At 36.8% G+C, this 21,337-nt stretch overlaps 2 protein-coding genes across 4 annotated transcripts; both read right to left on the bottom strand.

Moving 5' to 3' along the window:
* Window positions 1–74: 74 nt before the first annotated feature.
* On the bottom strand, window positions 75–16,394 carry LOC100246888 (uncharacterized). Of its 2 annotated transcripts, XM_002278169.4 has the most exons (9): window positions 15,580–16,394; window positions 13,929–14,069; window positions 4,728–5,108; window positions 3,367–3,471; window positions 2,687–2,827; window positions 1,869–2,072; window positions 1,300–1,392; window positions 1,044–1,155; window positions 75–426 (listed from the first exon to the last, which is right to left on the bottom strand). In XM_002278169.4, the coding sequence occupies exons 1-9, from the start codon at window positions 16,063–16,065 to the stop codon at window positions 383–385; spliced, it is 1,707 nt and encodes a 568-aa protein (XP_002278205.1). In that variant the 5' UTR covers window positions 16,066–16,394; the 3' UTR covers window positions 75–382. The 2 variants fall into 2 exon arrangements, with proteins under 2 accessions (XP_002278205.1, XP_059595251.1); XM_059739268.1 differs by having other exon boundaries at window positions 75–1,155.
* Window positions 16,395–17,484: 1,090 nt separating this feature from the next.
* On the bottom strand, window positions 17,485–19,662 carry LOC100854426 (myb family transcription factor RLI1). 2 transcript variants are annotated; one of them, XM_019221549.2, is made up of 7 exons: window positions 18,915–19,662; window positions 18,746–18,800; window positions 18,571–18,643; window positions 18,183–18,375; window positions 18,026–18,102; window positions 17,888–17,927; window positions 17,485–17,776 (listed from the first exon to the last, which is right to left on the bottom strand). In XM_019221549.2, exons 1-7 carry the CDS (start codon window positions 18,982–18,984, stop codon window positions 17,739–17,741), a joined length of 546 nt encoding a protein of 181 aa, XP_019077094.2. In that variant the 5' UTR covers window positions 18,985–19,662; the 3' UTR covers window positions 17,485–17,738. The 2 variants fall into 2 exon arrangements, with proteins under 2 accessions (XP_019077094.2, XP_059595249.1); XM_059739266.1 differs by having other exon boundaries at window positions 18,746–19,554.
* Window positions 19,663–21,337: the final 1,675 nt, after the last annotated feature.

Genomic DNA, 21,337 nt, shown 5'->3' with positions numbered 1-21,337 from the left:
TTGAGCGCCATCAAGATGGCATGCAAGAACAATGAAAAGCTTGTATATATCACAAACCAGCCAAAACTTGAAACTTAAAGAAATCCAGAATTTTTTACTTTCACAAGGCTCAAACCTAAGTAAACAAAATATTACATGGAAGATTTTTTTTTTTTTTTTTCCAAAGAATATTACAGTAAGATTAGGAAATGTATCCCTAGTCGCATTCCACGGACCAGTTTCAATGCATAAAAAGGGCCACCAATTACAAAGACCATGATGCTCAGCTACCTACACTACCAACAGAACTGAGGAAGAAGAATTTGTGAGGGTTGAAAGTGACAGAAAGCCAAAAAACTTCTTGTTTTACTCCTTGATTGTGCCACGGCACCATCATGCAATTTCAGTCACCTTGCAGGCAATAGAGCTGACGGATATTTCCGGAAGCTGTCATATCAACAGAACAAACTAGTTAAATCCCACCTAACTCGATTGATCCAATGCTTTAGGCAAATGAGAGATCCATGCAAATGTATCATTCAATGGATGCACCAGTTCTGGAAGTCCTAATTGCAAATACAGAACAAAAATCTCAACATGACAGGGTAGATGAAAATGAGGGGGGTAAGTTTCAGGTAAAATGCATCCAATGTTGCCAGAACTTAAGTGCAGGAGTCGAGTCACAAGATTAAATACATCCTTGTTAGCCTTTCTATGGGACACACAAATTCAATATATAATTTGATGGTTTTAACAACAATACAAATAAATCAAGAATGGCGAACAACAGGAGCATAACTATGATCAACAGCCAAAATTAAATCAGCTGAATAATCAGTAATATGGCATAGCATGCAGTGTGAATATACTTAAAGATAGATGGATCACATTTAATTGGATTATTTTGTTCAAAAAAACTTTTCACTTGGTTCAATCTAAGTGAAACTTTCAAGATGGATCATAAAGCATGTTGTTTTAACAGAAAAAGCAAATTAAATTTCCAGCAGCAAGAACATATATAAGCATATAAGTCAGACAACAAATAATGAAGAACCGATCATTACCATATAACCAGTCTTTAAAAAATACATGGAGTGCACATGATAATTCCCGCTTCCGGTTCTCTTCAAGTGGCGTTTCCCTCAAAATTTGCTTAATCTCCCCTAAATTCTTGTGCTGGAAAAAGAACATTTTGTTCAAGCATTTGAGATTAGATCAAGACAGAAAGCGAATTGTGGACGAAAAAAAAATGCAAAGCCTAATACCAAAAACAGATTATCAAATCATCTTTGCTATAATAAGCATAATTGGCACACATACATTTCTCTGCTGAGATGCCATATATGCATCAGGTAATGGAAATGGGTTGTCTTTTGTAGTCCCAGCAGATTCGCCTCCAAACCAGTTTGGAATCTGTGCATCAAGAACAAAAAGAGTACATGATGGCAAGTGGTGCATGTCAAACAAGAGGATGCATGCTACAAAATATTACAGGTTAAACCAAATCGGAATCTGTGCATTAAGAATAAAAAGAGTAATGATAGTTGATGCAAAGTACAGCACACAAGAGCATGTAATTAAATATCACAAAGTTAAATCACACCCAACACCTCCTACAGTACCATACCAAAACCAGCCCAAACACTCAAAGAGAGGGGGGGGAAGGAAGCATGCTAGCTCATTATAATGCTCTGATGTAGATATCAGAGTTCAAACACTGTGAGTGCATACAACTAAGCCAGGAACCTATGCTGAAAATTAGCTAAAACCTTTTGACGAAAAACATGAGCAAATGAATGCATAAATCAAATTGATACTATTAGCAAAGACAGCAGCAAAATATGACAAAATACTGCCTCACCAAGTTGCTATAAAAACATAAAGCATACCAAAAAATTTGTGAACTGGTCAGGGTCTAGGCGAGTAGCTGATTCTGCTTGGATATCAGAGACACCTGCCGGATGAGATAATGAATCATGTGGATCAACCACTCCCAGTGCTAGAAGTTCATCCCATTTGTTGACTGTTGGTTCAATTCCAACTTGATTCATGTGCTCTTCCAACTGTGAGTAAAATGTATTGTAGGGTGCAACCTGAAGGAAGTTGGGGAAGACACCATCAAGTATCAATCTTGTATAGCATGGTAAAAAATTTTAGGAGCAGGAAATCACATAATGACTTTAATGCATCAAAATGAACCCATGAGAGTACCATGAATGCAGTTTTGAGTTCAAAGCTAAAACTAGATGTGTTCTAAGGCTGTTGCACCAATTTGTCAAAGAATCAGTTTGAAGGGTATTTTGAAGGAGAAAGACACATATGTTGCCTATCTATGCTTAAGTTTCTTGTGTAGATGAAGAGGAATCCAGTTGAACTTTTTGTGTGGATGGAGAATAGAATAACATGTTGATGAAATAATAAATTTAGACAAAAAGGGAGGGAGAGCATTTTGCCTCCCCAGTATGTGATACAATATGTGATTGGAATGCTTAAGGAGTGGATTAGGGCAGACATTTATGCCTTTCAACTTATGGCTTGCACCATGCCTCACTCTGTCACTCACCTAACAAAAGTACAAAAAAAAGTTAACAATGATTAATCAAGTGGCTTCACATGCAATGTTGGCTAGTTACATCAACCAAAATAGGGTCAATTACAAATCAAGTATTATTGCCTTTCAGATTATCACATAAATAGCGACACTAACCTGCAACTTATGGTTGTCACCAACAATAAGTGGTTGCTGGTTTACCCCCAAGAAGAACACACACTCCCGACAATTAGCAATGCAGATTCGTTTTGCCGCAGCAATCACATGAACACGTTCACAGTGTTCAACTCGTACAGCCTGTGATGGACATGGCATTCATTTAATCTGCGCTTCTTTTAGAGCATTTTCATATAAGACACATTCAGAGTATTTATAAGAGAAGCCTTTGTAGTAAGTCATGTTGAAAATAAGCAAGCCATTTTAACAGTAACCAAAACCATTTTTACAAGCTTATTCAGTTACCATAACTGACAGCGTTCACAGTACACATATGTGTAAGTAACCTAATTGATATTGGCTTATGCATTTAGTTTTACAATGTATGACCTGTTATCACGGAACTATCCAAACAAAACAGAGATATAAAGCATAGTTGATTGTATGAGCAAATGCAACTTTGCATGAAAGGAATCCATTGCGTAACAATTAATTACTTTATTAGATGCCACTGGAGTAGTGAATCAACCAATTAAATCCCACAGGAGTATAATAGGAAAGATCCTTCACAATCCCAGAGAGTAAATGAAAGAGAAAAAGGCTGTGATAGAGACAAGTAAAAGAATGAAATCACTGTCATTCCATACCAAAAGTAGAAGTCCCAACATCTTCATTATTACCTTGCCAACTGCTCCAAGAACTATAGTTGCATCAGAGCATCCATAGATGGTGGCAAATCTCAATGGCGCTAAAATGTAAATGACAGAATCATGGCAATTCAGAACCTGCAATTGTACAACACTATGTTGAAGTAAGCCAAAAACACAAATTATACAATGGAACACGCAAATTTCAGATTGTGCTTGTTTGCTCGATGCATGTGAGTAGGCATGGTAGGAAAAACTATTAACTGAGATCACAAAAGGAATAGCTATTTTTCTTTCTTGGTCTGTTCGAAAATGGATATTTATATAAACAAGCTGGCTTTGCCCAACTTAGTTTGGGTCATCATTAAGCATTAATGGGCTTGAGGCTAACTAGGCTCGGGTTTGGTCAGTCAAGTTGTATCAGTGGACTGATCCTAGCTCAAATCTCACAAGCTATATAACCTCATAGATCTACAAAAATTAAAGACGAACCCTAGCACAACTTAAGCTTATTAATGGCATGAATAATTTAGTCAAACCAAGGCTTAATAGACCAAATTTATGCTAGAATTTTACACTATTTTAAGTCAAGCAAGCTTGCAATGAAGCTCAAGCTCAGTTCAATAGTCTCATAGTTGAGCTGAGAATCAGCCTTGATGCTGGTCGACTCAACTAAATTCTTGGAACACCCAACCAGTACATAAATCTTTAGACACAAATGATAGAAAACCACATAATTTGCATATACTTACCGTCTAAATTGGTTTCTGTTAAGACAATGACTAAAGGTGGGTCAGTGTAATATTGAAAAGTGATTGAAAGATTTAAGGATACAAAACCTCTATGATAGCCAATAAAAATAAAGTGACACAAGTTCAGTAAAGAATTTTCCATCCAAAAGAACCATCAAAATCAACAATCGGCAGGAACCATACAGAATATCTAATTGAAATCAATGAAACCTCTTAATAAGATCTACTGAAAAACACATACACAAGAACAAGTTTAAACAGAAGCATTTCCGTCAACCACAAGTATGCATCTAATAACTTGAACCTATTGACCATTTGGGATTCTCTAAGTTTGAAATATACCATATTCCATCATAGTATATCTATGAATGCAAATAGTAATATCAAGTAGGATCTATATAGATCTAAACTCATATCATGATCGAATAATTCTTGTCCTGTAGCTATTGACAGCCCTAATTTGTTCATAATATTAGCTAGCTTTTTTTGGACAAACAACTAACTAATTATAAATGTTCCAAAAATGTGTATCTAGGGAGATTAAATGATCCAAAGGTAATATTCATGAATCCAAACATCAGCCAACAGGTAGCATGACACACTTCGTAAGACAGAAGAAAATTTAAATATAATAGAACTAACCTTTAAAGAAGACCCCTTTAGATCTGGTGCTTGCTTTACATATGATGATTTAGAGATTCCCTCAATAAAACTAGGACCCCTAGCACTTTTTGGGGACTTCATTGAACTCGCACAAGCATCAGCCATAGCAACATCCTGATCAGTTGCATTAGGAGGCCCATTTTCTTTGGCAGAAACTCTTTCAGATATATGTTCTAAAGCAGAAGCAATATTTTGTAGAACCCAATCATGAACTTGAGCTGCAGGAACAGGAACAGCAGGCATGTCTGGATCCGAATTTGCAAAAAATGGAGCAGCTTGGCTCAAGGTAACTCCTTCAGATCCTTTTTCACCAAATTGAATCAGAAACCCAAGGTGTTCAAATCTTTCCATGGTCAAAACCTAGGGCAATAGATTTGAATTAGCATGTGTAAGAAAGCTTGAGAAATAATGAATATAATTTTTATAAAGGAACTATTGATGAAATATGTTGACCTACCAATTTTCTTAAAAAATGAGGATTTAGGCTACAATGTGTATCATGCTCTCTAACACTCTCTCATGTGCAACCTTATACCCACATGTGGAGAAATACAAAAGCCCGTAGGCAAACAACCATAATCAGCCTCTTTTGGGCTACTTAATAAATTGGGGATATAAATACAGTAATGAGGTTCGAGCACATGATCTCCCACCAAACGAGGCTTTAATATAATGTTGAGTGAGAGAAAGAAAATAGTGTCTATTCATCAAGAAAAGAGTATAGCACATATACATATAGAAGTTTACCCAAAAAACAAAACAAAAGGACTAAATTGTCCTTAACCAAATAACTAATAATAATTCTTTAACACAATACACAAGATACAACATTGTAAAATTAAATAATGGAGACCAAATGTATATTTCTAAGTAAGCAAACATCAAGTAATGCATACCCCTAAAAAGTTACCACGAGCCATATACATATAGAAGTTTACCCAAAAAAACAAAACAAAAAGGCTAAATTGTCCTTAACCAAATAACTAATAATAATTCTTTAACACAATACACAAGATACAACGTTGTAAAATTAAATAATGGAGACCAAATGTATATTTCTAAGTAAGCATCAAGTAATGCATACCCCTAAAAAGTTACCACGAGCCAGAATATAGTTTAACCACAGGATTTAAAAGGCAGAGCAATCTACATGGACAATGTTACAGGATAAAAGGTTCAGCTTAATCATGATTCAGGTATAGACTCAAATGTCATGAGAATAGGTTCATCATGGACTCAAATGTCAATTAGCAATACTACTAGGCACTAGCAAGTAGCAAGCAAAGTCAGACATGACTTCTCAACTAGAAAAGAGTTGACAAAAGGAGCAGTTTTTTTTCTTTTTTGATATCACAAAAAAAAAAAAAAAAAAAAAAAAGGACAAGGCGAAAAGAAAAGATAAGAAAAAGAATAAGAAGAAGGAGTAGAAAAAACAGTAGATCTGAAGTAGAACGCCCAACCATGGACCAGGTTTTGTTCCAAATTCCAACATAATGTGGAGAAATAGTTTGCCAAAAAGAAATAAAAAATCCCTTTCAATTTAGCATTATGCTAAACAATGATTAACAAATAACATAAGCCATGTTTGATCAGAAAAAAAATAATAATAATAACATAAGCCATGATCAAGCTTTCCATAAACCAAAAGGAGCAAGAGCACGAGCAAATATGGTTCAAAGTTGAGGTCCCAATCATTGACTCAGGAGATCCTGAGGCACGTCAATCTCAGTATCTTAGATCAGTATCGAATGATACGCAAAATATATACAATTAAATATACTTTTTATAAAACTTTAAGTTTAGTTATATTTAATATCATTTAAATAACTATAAAAACATGTTTATCAGTTTTTAATATTAAAAGCTCTTTTATTTAATAACTTCATGTTAAATTTAATTAATTATAAAAATTTTAAAATTGTCTATCACCATTTGATTTAATGTTGATACAAGTAATTGTTAACTTTTTTAGTAATATGTTATTTATACACCTTATTTAATTGTATTAAAAAAGTTAATAACTTATGCAAAATGTAATTAAATTAAATTCTTATAAACTATATTTACATTTCTATTTATCTCACCATATTCATTACCCATTGTGTAAATATCTCTATATTCATTACTCATTGTACAAATACCTAAATATCCATTGGGTAAAGCATGAGAACCCATCACCACATTACTAAATACCCATTTCTTCTTCCTTCCCATCCTCTTGTTCTCTTTCAAACCCATTTTTGTCTCTCTGCAATTGGGTGAATAAAACCATCTACGATTGAGGGGAATAAAACCACCTTTCAAGCTCCAAAAAATACAGATTCAATTTCTAAATCAAACATTTTCCCTTTCTCTTCAAGTTTCAGGCTGCATCTCATTTTTCTCCTCAAGTTCCAGACAACTTCTCCTTTCAAATTGATCCAGACCATCTCTGAGTCAAACTCAAATATCGGTTTCGTAGTGGGCTTGACCGAGGCGAATACAACTCAACCAAGTCGAACCGGTCTCGACCAATACTTCGAACCTTGCTGGCAAAATAATAGCAGCATAATAGCTGACCTTTGGCATAAGATATTTCCAAAATTTCTACAAATACTGAATCCTCCAAATTTAAAAACTATTATTCATGTGAATATGGCTAATGTTTAAAAATCACTTAACTACACAAACTAAATATGGAAAAGAAAAAGAATTTTGATATATTTGGACAGGTTTCTCAAGTTCATGGAATCACATTACACAACCATCCTCACAAGAATGAGAAGCAGAAGCATGCCAACATGTGAAAAGGATACACGAAATGCGGTCCACAAAAATATTCATAAAATATGTACAACTAGAGGCAAAAGAAAAAAAAAATGAAAGGTAAATTTTTTACCCATTCAGAATTGAACTTGGAACCTCTCAAAAACCCTCATCCATCCCTTTACCACTTGAGACAGGCCTCAAGAGCACAACTAGAGGCAAACTTTTGTCGCAAATTGCTTGCCTTACTCTGATTTGGATAGTATGGAATGAAACAAATGCAAGGATTTTTTAAAATACACGGAGAACTATAGAATCCATATGGGATCTAATTTATTTTTACTCATCTTTTCGGGCCTCAACAACTACAACTTTCAAGGGACTCCACTCAATGTAATTCAACTCTATTGGAATTTTGTGTGTGAATCACAAAGATCAAAATAGTTAAGCTTGGAGCAAAGCTTTAGTCTATAAAGAGTAGAGTAGTCTTCCCATGTACATTTCTTTTGGCAATATATTAAGGTATGGGTCTTGTTTCATATTTTGGGAAATTTATCCACTTGCTCTATTTGACAAGAATTTTGTATCTTTGGGAAGGATTTCTCATCCTTCACATGTACTTTCAATTCCTTATCAATGAACTATTTCTGATTTAAAAAAAATCATAAAATATGAAAATGAACAGTAATAAGGAAGTGAGAAGGAAGTCAACTTTGAGGACTAAATAAAAAGCACTGAACAAAAGTTGCATAGGAGACAAAAAGTATACTTTAGGCAAAAGAAAATAGACAAACTAGCTAAATTTTTTGTGTTGGTTAACGAAGTTTTAAATTGGATTTTGAAAATTCCTAAAATCATATTAAATGAAAGTTTGTTGTTGTGGGGATGGATAAGATAGGGTTCTACATATCCTAGGTCAGATTTTTTGTAATGGTTAATGAGGGTGTTTAAATACTATTTAGTCTTCTAATTTACTTCATATCCCTTTTTTAATTCCCAAAAGTATAAGGATTAGAATGGAAAAACGTTCAAAGAGATTGTCTACAGGATAGTTACTTAGAAGGAAAGAAAATGCATCTAGTGAAATGGGGAATTGTTTGTAAGTATATGAACCATGGTGGTTTGGGAATTAGGAGACTCAAAATATATTTTTTTTTGATAAGTAAACATCAATATATTAGCAAAGGCAAACGCCGCAAAGCATACAGGGAGTATACAAGGCGACAAGGGCCTCACAATAACAAAACAACAAAACCCACCAGCCCTCAACCGGAGGCTATCCACTCCAGGAATCCTATAAGGGACCGGGACTCCACACCATTATACAATTTTGCCCACCCCCACATATTACAGACAAAAGAATACTTAATTTTCTGTATAGCTAGCTCCCCCCCCTAAATGCTAATCTGTTCCTTTCCTTCCACACCGTCCAAAAAATAAACAACGGTATGGATCTCCATATTTTCTTCCTCTTTTTGCCCACAAAGGAGCCCTTCCAGCTGGTAATCACCTCTTTTACAGTTTCTGGAAAGACCCACTGGGCTCCAAACAGACTAAGAGTCATCCCCCACAGCACACTCGCCACTGTACAATGTATAAGAAGATGACTAACATTTTCCTCATCACTACCACATAAGTAACACCGGTTAGGGATTTGCCATCCTCTCTTTTGGAGCCTATCAATAGTAAGGATCCTCCCCCAAGTAGCTTCCCATGCAAAAAACGCTAACTTGGACGGCACATTCTCCACCCAAATGCCCTTTTTGGGAAACAGAATAGTACTGTGGCTGGTCAACAGTTCATACGCGTCCTTGACACCAAACTGCCCATTTTTACCCCCTTTCCACAATGCCAAATCTTCCTCCAAATTAATTCTTTGATTCCTTAGGATTTGCAACAGTTCTTCAACAAAGGGCAGCTCCCAATCATTGAAGCTTCTCAAGAACCTTAGGTTCCACTCACCTTGGCCAGCATTCTGGTCCCATAAGTCCCCCACAGTGGCCCCTTTTTGGGCAGCCACATTGAAGAGTTGAGGGAATCTCCGGGCCAGCTCCACATCCCCACACCAAGTGTCCTTCCAAAACCTGATTTTGGTGCCTTTTCCCACCTTGAATGTCATATTATTCCAACACCAATCTGCTTCTTTCATAATCTCCTTCCAAAGCCCCACCCCAAATGGCCCATTTGCTTTTTTAGTTCTCCACCCAAAGTCCTCTTGCCCGTATTTTGCTACAAGAACACGTTTCCACATTCCATCCCTAGCACTAGCAAATCTCCAAACCCATTTTCCAAGAAGGGCTTTGTTCAACTGGACTATTTTCCTCAAGCCAAGCCCCCCCTTCTCTTTGCTCACACACACCTTCTCCCAACTGACAAGGTGAGCTTTTCCTTCCATGCTGCCCCCTCCCCACAAGAAGTCTCTTTGCAGTTTTTCGAGTCTTCTCGCCACTCCCTTGGGCATACGAAACAGTGACAGCTGGTATAAAGGCATGCTAGCCAATGTGCTCTTTATGAGGGTGATTCTACCACCCTTAGACAAATATTGCCGCTTCCATAGGGCAAGTTTCCACCTCATCCTTTCTTCCACCCCATCCCACACATAGCCCGCTTTATTAGGCGCGCCCAAAGGCAGCCCCAGGTATGTTGAGGGCAGCTGTCCCACCTTGCAGCCCAGCTCCACAGCCATCTCAAGGATCTCATCCACCTCCCCCACCGGAGAAATTTCGCTCTTAGCCAAGTTAATCCTAAGCCCGGAAGCGGCTTCAAACCAGCATAAAGTCCAGCTCAAAAAAACCATATCTTCTTTCTTAGCTTCACAAAAAATTATTGCATCATCCGCAAAGAGGAGATGAGAGATGCTAACAGCCTGCCCCCTACCCCTCTGCATCCTACAACCCGTGATGCAGCCCCCTTCCACAGCCCTCCGGAGAAGAGCACTCAGCACCTCCATTCCCATGATAAACAAATATGGGGATAGAGGGTCTCCTTGCCGAAGCCCCTTAGAGCTGGGGAAGAACCCGGCTGGCTCCCCGTTTACTAAAACAGAAAACCTGGCGGTCGATATGCAGCTCCAAATCCACTCCCTCCATTTAGTCCCAAAGCCCATTTTCTCCATTACCCTCATCAAAAAATGCCAATTGACGCTATCATACGCCTTTTCAATATCAAGTTTACATATCAGGCCTTTCTTTCCCTCTCTTTTCCATGAGTCAATCACCTCATTTGCGATTAGGGACGCCTCCAAAATCTGCCTACCCGAGACAAACGCGTTCTGATCTACGGAAACCACTCCACCAATGACGTTTTTAATCCTATTGGCCAGCACCTTAGCCAAGAGTTTGTATAATCCACCCACCAGGCTAATCGGCCTGAAGTCCCCCAGCTCCTCCGCTCCACCTTTCTTGGGGATCAGAACCAAAAACGTGGCATTGAGACTCTTTAGAAAAGTCTTATGTTCATGGAATTCTTTGAACATTTCCATAACCTCCTCCTTCACAAACTCCCAACAGACTTGCCAAAAAGCACCCGTAAAGCCATCCGGACCCGGAGCCTTGTCCCCATTCATACCCCTTAAAGCTGAGTGGACCTCCTCTTCCGTAAATGGCAGCTCCAAAATGTCCGCCTCTTGCTGGCTAATCCGATTCAGATTGACCCCCCCTATGTCTGCCTTCCACTCCGAGTCTTCCGTTAGTAAACGATGAAAGGCGTCTACAATTCCGGTCCTAATTGTACTCTCCTCTGACAGCCAGACCCCCCTGATTTTCACTCTTTCCATTGTATGCCTTCTTCGGTGTGCATTCGCCATACGATGAAAATACCCCGTATTTTTATCCCCTTCTCTTAGCCACAACTCCCTTGATAGCTGTCGCCAGTGGATCTCATCCATCTTGACCCATTTAGCATAGTCATCTTTTGCTTCTTTCTTTCTTGCAAATTCCTCCTCAGTCAGTCTCCTCTCACTTTCCACTTGGTCCCAATGATCCACTTGCTGTAAAGCAGCCATTTTATTAGTCTCCAGATTCCCAAATACCTCCCTATTCCAGACTTTTAATTTTTCCTTCATCCCCTTCAGCTTTGATGTCAGCTTATAGCTAGCCCTACCACTGACCACCATCCCCTGCCACCAACTCCTCAAAAGGTCCTTAAAACCTTCCACTCTCAGCCACATGTTCTCGAACCTGAAAGGTGAAGGGCCTCTTCTTTTGCCGCCCCCCTCAATTGTGATTGGGAAATGATCTGAGATAGGCCGAGACAATCTCTTCTGAGTCACATTGCTAAACTGATCAAGCCATCTAGGAGCAACCAAGAATCTATCTAGTCTAGCCCAGGCTTGGTTATAGAGCCCCCCACTCCACGTGAAAGAACCCCCTTGAAGAGGAAGGTCAATAAGCTCCAGGTCATCCATAACCTGAGCAAACCTCCTCATAGCTGAAGTCACCCTCCCTTGCCTGCTTCTCTCCCCTTGAGCTAGAGTAACGTTAAAGTCACCCCCTACACACCAAGGGTCACCCCAAAGGCCTCTAACTGCACCAAGCTCTTCCCAAAGACACTCCCTATCCTTTTTGTTGAAAGGGCCATATACCCCCGTGAACACCCAAACTGTCCCATTTTCCACTGTCCTAAATTTACAAGAGACTGAGAATTGGCCCTCCTCCCACTCCAGCAAATCTAAGGACCTTTTGTCCCAACAAACCAACACACCTCCAGCTGCTCCAGTAGCTTCAAGAGTTCTCCAATCTAAGAATCTCCCCACCCCTAAATCAGTAAAGGTTGTGGGGGTTTGCCAAAGGGCATGACAGTTTGTAGAGAAGGTTCATCCAAGCCAAATATGAGGAAATGGATGGGGGATGGAGCACCGTCGAGGTGAGGGAGCCTTTTGGAGCAAGTTTAGCTAGTTAGAAATGGTATGAATACTAAATTTTGGGAGGATAGATGGGTCGGGGATTCCATTTAAATGGTCTCCCCATTACTTTTTATTTTAGCCTCTAACAAGGAGGTTACAATATCAAATTTGTGGGAAAAAGGAAGGAATTGAGGTAATTTGTCTCTACAATTTAGAAGATATTTTCAAGATTAAGACATGGAAATGGTGGTTCAATTCTTTAAGCTCATTCATTCAATGAGAGTGAAAGGAGGGACGGACAACCTACAATGGAGTGAAAATAGGAAATGACAAAATTGTGTTATCATTATCATTTATAGGTGAATTTTTGTCCCCATTGGAACTTGAACCTGCAACCTCCCACAAACCCTTCTCATCCCTTCACCACTTGAGTCAGGCCTCAAGGGTTGTGTTGAGTGCTATTATAGGTTTTCATGTGGTGGGAGCATAGAGATGTTCTCATGCCCCTTTGAGAGCCTAATTTTTTTTGTAAGTGAAGCACCTTAGGAGAAGATCCAGACCATAAATATCCTCATGAGAAAAGGGTGGACAATGGTATATAGATGTAGCCTCTACAAAGACGATGAAGAAACGGCAAGTCACATTCTAATTCACTGTGATAGAACCAAAAAGTTGTGGAATCTGATTTTAGCAATTTTTAGGTTGAACTAGATGTTTCCAAACACAGTGAAAAACCTTCTTCTAGGGTCAAAAGCTAAAGGGATGGAGAAAAGACAAAGGAAGTTGTTTTGCGGGCTATCTTGTTCAATTTTCTTTTTTTTTTAAACCTTTCATATGGGCTATGTTGTTCAGATGTCTTGTTTTTTAAAGCTTTTTCTATACCACCTATGTACATTGGGTGTGCCTCTTTTTGTTGGACGCTTCTCTATATTATATTTTCTTTTCAGCCTATAAAAAAAATGAAGAGAAAAAAAACTTGATAAGGGCATTTGTGAGTGCATAGAGAGAACCCTTTAAATATATAAAATATGAGAATTATGGAAAATGCATTTATCCTGAGTTTTCATGTTCTTACCTAGCATTTCCAAGATAGACCCATGGGCATCTCTTCTAGTTTCCAAAACAAACAAAATTTATAAAAAGTTAACCAAAACCTCAAATGCGTCCCAAGGTGACTTAATTTTTGAGATACCAGAAACTGTGCAATAAAACATGTAAAACTTTGTATCTAGGTTGGCTGTTAGTTTAGAGAGAGCACAGAGAGTGGAATTTTTACCTGGCCTCCAAATGCATGTTGAGCCAAACATATTTATTAATTCAATATAAGTTATCACCAAAGAGAAACACCTTTACTTAATCTCAAATCATAAGTATGAAACAGGAAATATCTATATACAAGAAACAACAACTGAGATTTCGTGAATATAAAGTGTTCATAGACAGTATTTTTATGTTATGAAAGTAAATGATCATTATCTTCCAATTCTAGTTCAAATAAGTTACTCTTTCCCTTGTAAAAATAAAGATGAGAAAGTCCACCTAGATATAGAGAAAAGCAAAACTTAAATGAAAGAAGCAGTAGCTGTACACACCAGAGATTCTTCGCCTTCCCCCTCCACAGGCTCTGCCAAAAGTGAAAGGATGTTAGCCAAGTGCTTTTGTAAATAGGATAATTGATGAGCCTCTTCATCGGCTTGTGAAGGCATAAACCTCCGGCTGTTGCTGCGGACAAGCTGCAATTTGATCGAACCGAGATAAGGGTAAGTTCAGTTTGACAACACAACATAAAAAATTTAAGTATCAACTACATAAATAAGAAATCAGAATTGTTAGGAAATAAAAGGTTTAGTACACACAACACATCCAAATCAGTAAGATTAAACAACACGGCATATCACTAAAAACATTAAAAGTTATCATCTGACCCTCATCCATTCAACTGGAATCAACTAAACAAACCAATAACAACATTTTAGAACCAGGCACATGAACCCCATTTGGCCAATTCTTTCATCCACAAGACTGTTTTTTGAATGTCTAGCTTATGTTGCAAGAAAAGTAACTGGAATAAGGGTACATGTGCAAAAAGAAAACCATTGAACGCTTCCTATAGACTGAAACTAGAATTATGCAAGTGCAACATGTGGAAAACATAATTGGCATAAGCAGTTTATGTGAAATTAGGTCCATTAGTCATGGTTTACCAAGTGATCTGGGTCTAGATGACTGTCCAATATGGCACTCCTCTCAAATAGATTGTGTTGATTAATGAGGCAATAAAAAACAAAGTTGCAAACCCACTTCTTTAAATCAGGGACATAAGAAACAACCCCACAAGTATGCAACGTGGAAATTAGCACATACAATCAAACATGACAACGATGTAACCACTTTAAATAAAAATAATAATAATAATAATAATATTTGATCAGAGTGAATCCTGTTGAAGTTTCTAAAATCCTAACTCAAATTCACATTGATTCCTTAGAAAGCCAACCAACAGAAAATAATTCAACAAACTTTAGAAATAATTCTGTGATGAACAAAAACTGAGTAATCATAACAATAGGTTCCTAAATAGCTAGTCCAAGTGAATAATTAATCAAATTTCCAAAACAATAAATAAATAAATCTTATCAATAAAGCAAGTAACAAACATTCGGAATTGAACGTCTTGAAATTTTACCATCAACCAACAGATAAAACATGCTAAACTGACTAAATCTTATCCAAATTGGTGTGTCAATGCCACCCGGATCATACCAGTCAGCTACAAAAAATTACACAAATTTTCAAAATTTTACTATCAACAAACAAATTAAACGATTGATTTGAATAAAGACTTTTCAAATTGAGACAACGCGAGTTAAAATATAACGCATTTGAAAACAGAACGTTACTGCCCAAATTACTACTCCAATGCATATATGTAATTAACCTAAACCTAATCAACGTTTTAGGGTCAACCAACAAATGATCAAAGCAATAAACCTGAACGATCCTATTTCAAATGCCAGCAGCCATCTCAAAACACATTGATTCCTTCCAACGCACCTCCCCGACCAATACAACCAATCAAATTCCAAAAATAAACAAAGAAGTCAAGCAATCAATTAAACAAACCCCTCTCACATTTCCCCAAACCCATTTCAAAACACACCAATTCATCCCAAATCACCACTCGAAATCACACAACTAACCAAGACCCCCCCCCCCCAAAAAAAAAAAGAAAAAAAAAATCACCTGGAGTGGCGACAACGCTGACAAATACCCATCAAAAGCCGACGTCGACGGCCAGACATCCGCCACCGCCGCTGAATCCTTATGCGTCCGGGGAAGCAACCTCTTATAGGACTGAATATAGAGAAACAGAATCAGATCATAAACATCGGCCCCCACCGCGTCAATCTCGCTCGACTTCGCCCTAACAAGCGGGTCAGCGTCGTCATGGAGGACTGAAGTGAGGGTGTCCACAACGAGCCGGGCATGGTCGAGCGAGATCTGGAGAGCATCGGAGAGCGCCTTCGAGTCGACCCGTCGAGTAGGATGGTCGGCGGCGGCGGCTACGAGCTTGTCGCGCAACGGAGCTAGGGTTGCGTTGGGGTCGGTGAAGATAAGTTTGGGAATTGGGAGGAGACCATGCTCGAAGGGCTCGCGCCTAGGGTGGATGAAGACTGACTCTCTGGGCGAAGATGAAGACGATGTGGAAGCTTCAATGGCGTCGCTCATCGCTCCCAAATCGAATCTAGAGAGAGAAAAGAGAACAGAGAAAAAATAAAAGAGAGATGTCTACAGGAGAAAATGAGAAATGAATAATGAGAGAGAGAGAGAGAGAGAGAGAGAGAGGTGGGTGGGTGTGTAGAGTGTGGATTCCTCTCCTTGCTCGTCAACACGTGGCCGATCTCATTGCTTGAATTCAAGAAAGAGTCAACGAATACCAGTTTGACTCCTTCTGGATCGTTCATCTGACATCATGCGGTCGATGTGGTACATCTCTCCCCCGCACTTCCTGAAATTATTGCATACGTGGGTTAAATTTTCGGACCGCATGGGAGAGGGCTTCAAGGACCACCTCCAATCACTTCTCCATCTATTCGTTTTCCCCTTCTTCTTTTTTTCTTTTCTGTTAACTAATTATCATTTTCAATTAAATTTTTTTTTATAAAAAAAGGCAAATTAAGAATCATACATACATATATCGCTACGATAAAATAAATTTCATATACGATTTTATAATATGATTTTATTCTAGATTTTCAAGAATAAATCATAAAAATATAAATTTTTTTTTCTCATTTATTTTTAAAGATTGGATTTAAAATTTTGAACATGCAATCAATTTATTGCTTCTGGTGAGATACGGGTATGATTTGAGCAATGAAATAAATTCATGGCTCCAAAAAGATATGGATTATATGGTGGAGTAAATTATGAGAATAATAATGATTAATTGACAAATTGGATTATCATAATTATGAAGCCAACCTTCCTCATAAAAACCCGTTTCCTTTTTTGGCTTATAAGCATTAAATTGAACTCATAAATCATCAGATAAATAAATGGAAGCCACGATGTAAAATGGGCCTCGAGTATTTGGCCCAGTAGCTCTATCGGCCCAATGTGGAATTACTAGAGGGCTTGAGGGTGAACTCAACGTTTCGGACATGGACTCAACCCTGATAAATGAGACGTGTTCCATGGGTCTGACTGATTGATGATGTTCAAGTAAAATATAAAAAGCCCTTTAGAGGTAAAACATCAAAATTTTGATTTTATGTTGTTTTTAAAAAATGTATAATTAAGTTAAAGTAATTTTGACATTTTTTAAAATTCTAATGAAGGAAAAATTACACTTAGACGATTATAGTTTGTTCCCTCAAATTTTGAAATTACAATACATCTTTTAAATGACATTAATTAAACTCAAAAAAATCAGAGATATTCGGTAAAACTTAATTATTTAAGTTGATTTTAAGTTAAATTATTAACTTAAATTTTATTACTAAATTTCTACTTTATGTATTAAGATTGTTTGATAAAATTAACTTAAAACATATTTTAAGTTAACAATTTCACAGTCTAAAAGTGCACAACTTCAACAAAAGTGCGTTGGATATTTTCACTTTTCGGTTTTCAATGGCATCAGTATAGAGGAACTAAAATATAACTTTCATATATCTCAATGGATGCCCATGTAAAGAACTAAAATGTCCACATAATCAATGAAGGATTAATATCACGTATCTCAATGGATGTCCTTTTCCCCTCGCCTGATGAACTCCAACCATGGCTCCTCAGATATTCAAGGAAGACTGTATGTCAAATGAGGCGCTTCAGATTCTTCAAAGCACTGAAATTTTCTACTTTTTGGAGAGTCTTTAACTTCTTGTCCAAGTCAAACATCAAACGGATGAACTGCCTTCCATGTTCTCAGATTTCCCTGCAACGGAAACAAAGTGAATATCAGCATCCATGTGAGGTGAAGACTTATGATTTAGGTCTCAACAAGTATACAGAATGGTTCAAGAATCCACATCAAACAAGGGTTTACCTCCTGCAAATCCTGGCTTGTGCTTTGCAATCCGATATTTCTGGAACAGAAGAGGTCAAAAATAGGTCAGATCTCTGGATTAAGAAACCCAGAAATACGGGACTGAATAAAACATTATCAAAGGCTTATCGCTATTACCTGCAAATGGCGTTTCACATGAAAGATGGTCAGTCCTTCTGAATCCATCAGCTTGAGTATGGCTTTTGGGGTTGCTTCTGCAATTGTTCAACATACTAATACTCAATGAACAACGAATCATTTCTAAAACTGAGAAAATCCCATTGAAACCACTTACTCTCAGCTCCACCCAGGCGATTTACACACTCAACAAAGTGCTCATGAAGATCTGGAGTCCACCTGATTCGGGGTTTACTGTGAAGAACTGGGGATACAGGATCGGCAGAAGCAATAGAAACACCCTCAGAAGAAGATGTAGCACACTGGGCCTGCTGTGCAAGTGGAGAACTCTTGCACAAGTAGCCGTAAACCTGAATGAAAATTGCAGCAAAAAAATAAAATAAAATTCAACTGCTATTCAAGTCCCTTTTAGTATTGTATATCCAAGTCCTGAGCCTCCACGAAGCTCCTATTGGTTTGTTCTTCGATCCTTAGCTGCAAATTTCTCTGTATTTGGACATGAAAGGGACATGTTTGCACAAAAGCAGGCCATGGCCCATATATACCTCTGAGTACTGCTCATGGAGACGCCTCTGAAGATCAAGTTGCAGCTGCAGTGCCTCCCTGATCTGCATGCCACTGCCAGAAGAACAAAAAAACCATAAAAATCAAGCACAAAACATAGTGTTTAATCATTTATATAGCATAGAGAGGAGAGATTCAAGGCAGGGAGCTGTTTACTCTTCATTATCAAGATGAGGCACATCACTGGAGCTGGCCCCTTTCTCAGATTTCCCTGCAATGGAAACAATCCAAATATTAACCTTCTGAGGGAAATCGTGAGGAGTATAAGAACAAGTACTTATGTGGCCTTTCTGCCTCATGAATTAACATCAAACAAGGACTCCACCTTCTGCAGATTCTAGCATATGCTGCAAAAGAAGAGAACAAAAGCGACTTGGTCCATCTGAACCTGTCATCAGCTTTAGTCTACGATTGATCAACAAACCAGTAATCAATGAATAATATGATGCATTCAGAAAATCGAGAGAAGCGCATATAAAATCACTTGCCCTCAGCTTCACTGATGCGTTTTAATTATGCCTAAGATTGATAGGAATGATCGATGACCTTTTGTCACTGCCAATCTCCACAACATCAAAATGTCATCGGTAATTTCAATGTACATTCTTTCCTTTTTCTTTAAATTAAATGTGGGATCATGACATGAATTCACTAAAATATGTAGGACAGTTGGATTTTTTGGATGGACAAGTGAAGCAAAAAGACAACCTTATTGTGATAATTTTACATGCTATTTTTCATTTCTAAAATAAAAGAATTAGATACTAACTTTATTTAAAAATAAATAAATAAATTCAAGTATAACCTTGGTTGCCATAATTCTAATTATTGTTATAGAAAAATCCAATGTTTTTTGAATTAGATCGGTCATTAAATCAAAAAAAAAATTGACTCCTAGTTTGCTAGTAGCCTAGTATTAAACTACTATTATACATGATGTAACAAAATAAATATATAATTTATAAATTATTAAAATTAAAAATAATAATAAAAATTAAAAAAAAAATATACATAATTAAACAACTTTAAAAATATTTCTTTTTTGCTTTTAAAATTATTAGATTAAACTATAATAGAGATAAAATTTAAACATACATTAAATTTCTATTTATTTATTTTTAATCAATAAAGTGTAACATTTATGGAAAAGTGAAATAAAATTTTATTATATAATCTATATATTTAGCTATATATTCTTTCATTCTATATTTACAAACATGCTTTTTGTTGTATATTTATCATATTAAAAATAAAAATGAATAAATGTATTTTAAATTTTCCATTTATATATAATATTATTAACTATTTAATAACTAGTATTTATTTTATTAATTTAATTTTCAATATGAAGAATCTACTTGCTTTGTATATAATAATAATAAGAAATAAGTTCTTTACTTATTAATTTAAATGATAATATGTTAACAGATAACTAAGAATGGTTAATTGAAAGCAGAAATGTAATGAGAAACTAAATGCAAACAGCTTCTTATCTTTGGTATTCAATAACAGTTGACAGTCCAAGTCTTAAACAAAAATGGTAACAGAAAAATTGAAGTAGTGTCATTTCTAGATGTCCTAATGATCATCCTACTACATGTGTAGGAACTTAAAAACTCATATCATGTTATAGGATAATCTGAATGGGCATACTCCTTGGTGCCTTTGCTTCAATCTAGCATGTTTTCTAAAAATCAAAACAAGAAAATAAAAGATAGAAAATTAAGGTAAAGAACATGGAAGGACGGGGAAAGATAAGTGGCATATCAGGGACACTCAAATAACTTCACCTAAAAAAGGCCCAACAGAAACTTCATATAACAGTCTGGCCAGGAGTGTCTGAATGAATTCCCAACACTTAGTTGCTCATTATTTCACAGGCAATACAAACAAAGGAAAAAATATCATAATTACTAGACTAGATAATTAGAGATGAGCACAAGAGCAAAAAATTTCATTAAAATATCACAATTCATCTATTGGTAATGAAACTAGATTATCTTATAAAAACAAGAACAAAAAAGCACTAACCTCTCTTCCTCTCTTTTTCCCTTTTACCACTCTCCCTCTTACTTGTGTCCTTCACTGAAACTAGATCATCTTATAAAAATAGGAACAAAAAAGCACTAACCTCTCTGTGTCAACATCACCTTTTTCTTTGGACAAATCCTAATTAAGTGCAACATTTGCATGAGATGATAAATAAAGAATAAAAAAACTTAAGTCCTGAGGTTCCTCCTCCCAAAAGGGTACTTAACTATAGTGTTCTTATTAATCCATTTTACAAGGATATCTTCTCATAACTGATGAACACCCAGGAACCTTTCAGATATCAATAGTCAAAATAGATATTTGAAAGGTCCTTATGAGAGGAGAGAAATAACTTGGAGAACTGCTCCCTTATTTGTTTTTGGACAATATGGATGGAGAGAAATAGGTGAGCATTTAAGAATTTCGAACAAACAGAACAAGCACTCAAACAATTTTATTTTTTTTGTGTGTGTAATTTCTGGGAAAGAGTCGGTGTGTGCATAGGAGTTGATTTCTTGTCCATGTTGGACTATATTGACAACCTAAGCTTTAAGTAGTGGTTGGGAGTTGTTTTTTGTATTCTACCACTCAGTTAAGTGGTGCCTTTGTACATATCATGTATACTTTAGTGGCCATTTTGTTGGACGCTTTTAATACATTGAATATTTACGAATCAAAAAACTATCTATACTATGAAAAGAAAATCAAGGAAGATGT

Source organism: Vitis vinifera, chromosome 8 (assembly GCF_030704535.1).
Source record: "Vitis vinifera cultivar Pinot Noir 40024 chromosome 8, ASM3070453v1".
In the NCBI taxonomy this organism is placed as follows: Eukaryota; Viridiplantae; Streptophyta; class Magnoliopsida; order Vitales; family Vitaceae; genus Vitis; species Vitis vinifera.
The sequence above is the reverse complement of the archived record's forward strand: the minus strand, read 5'-3'. Positions and strand labels throughout refer to the sequence as shown.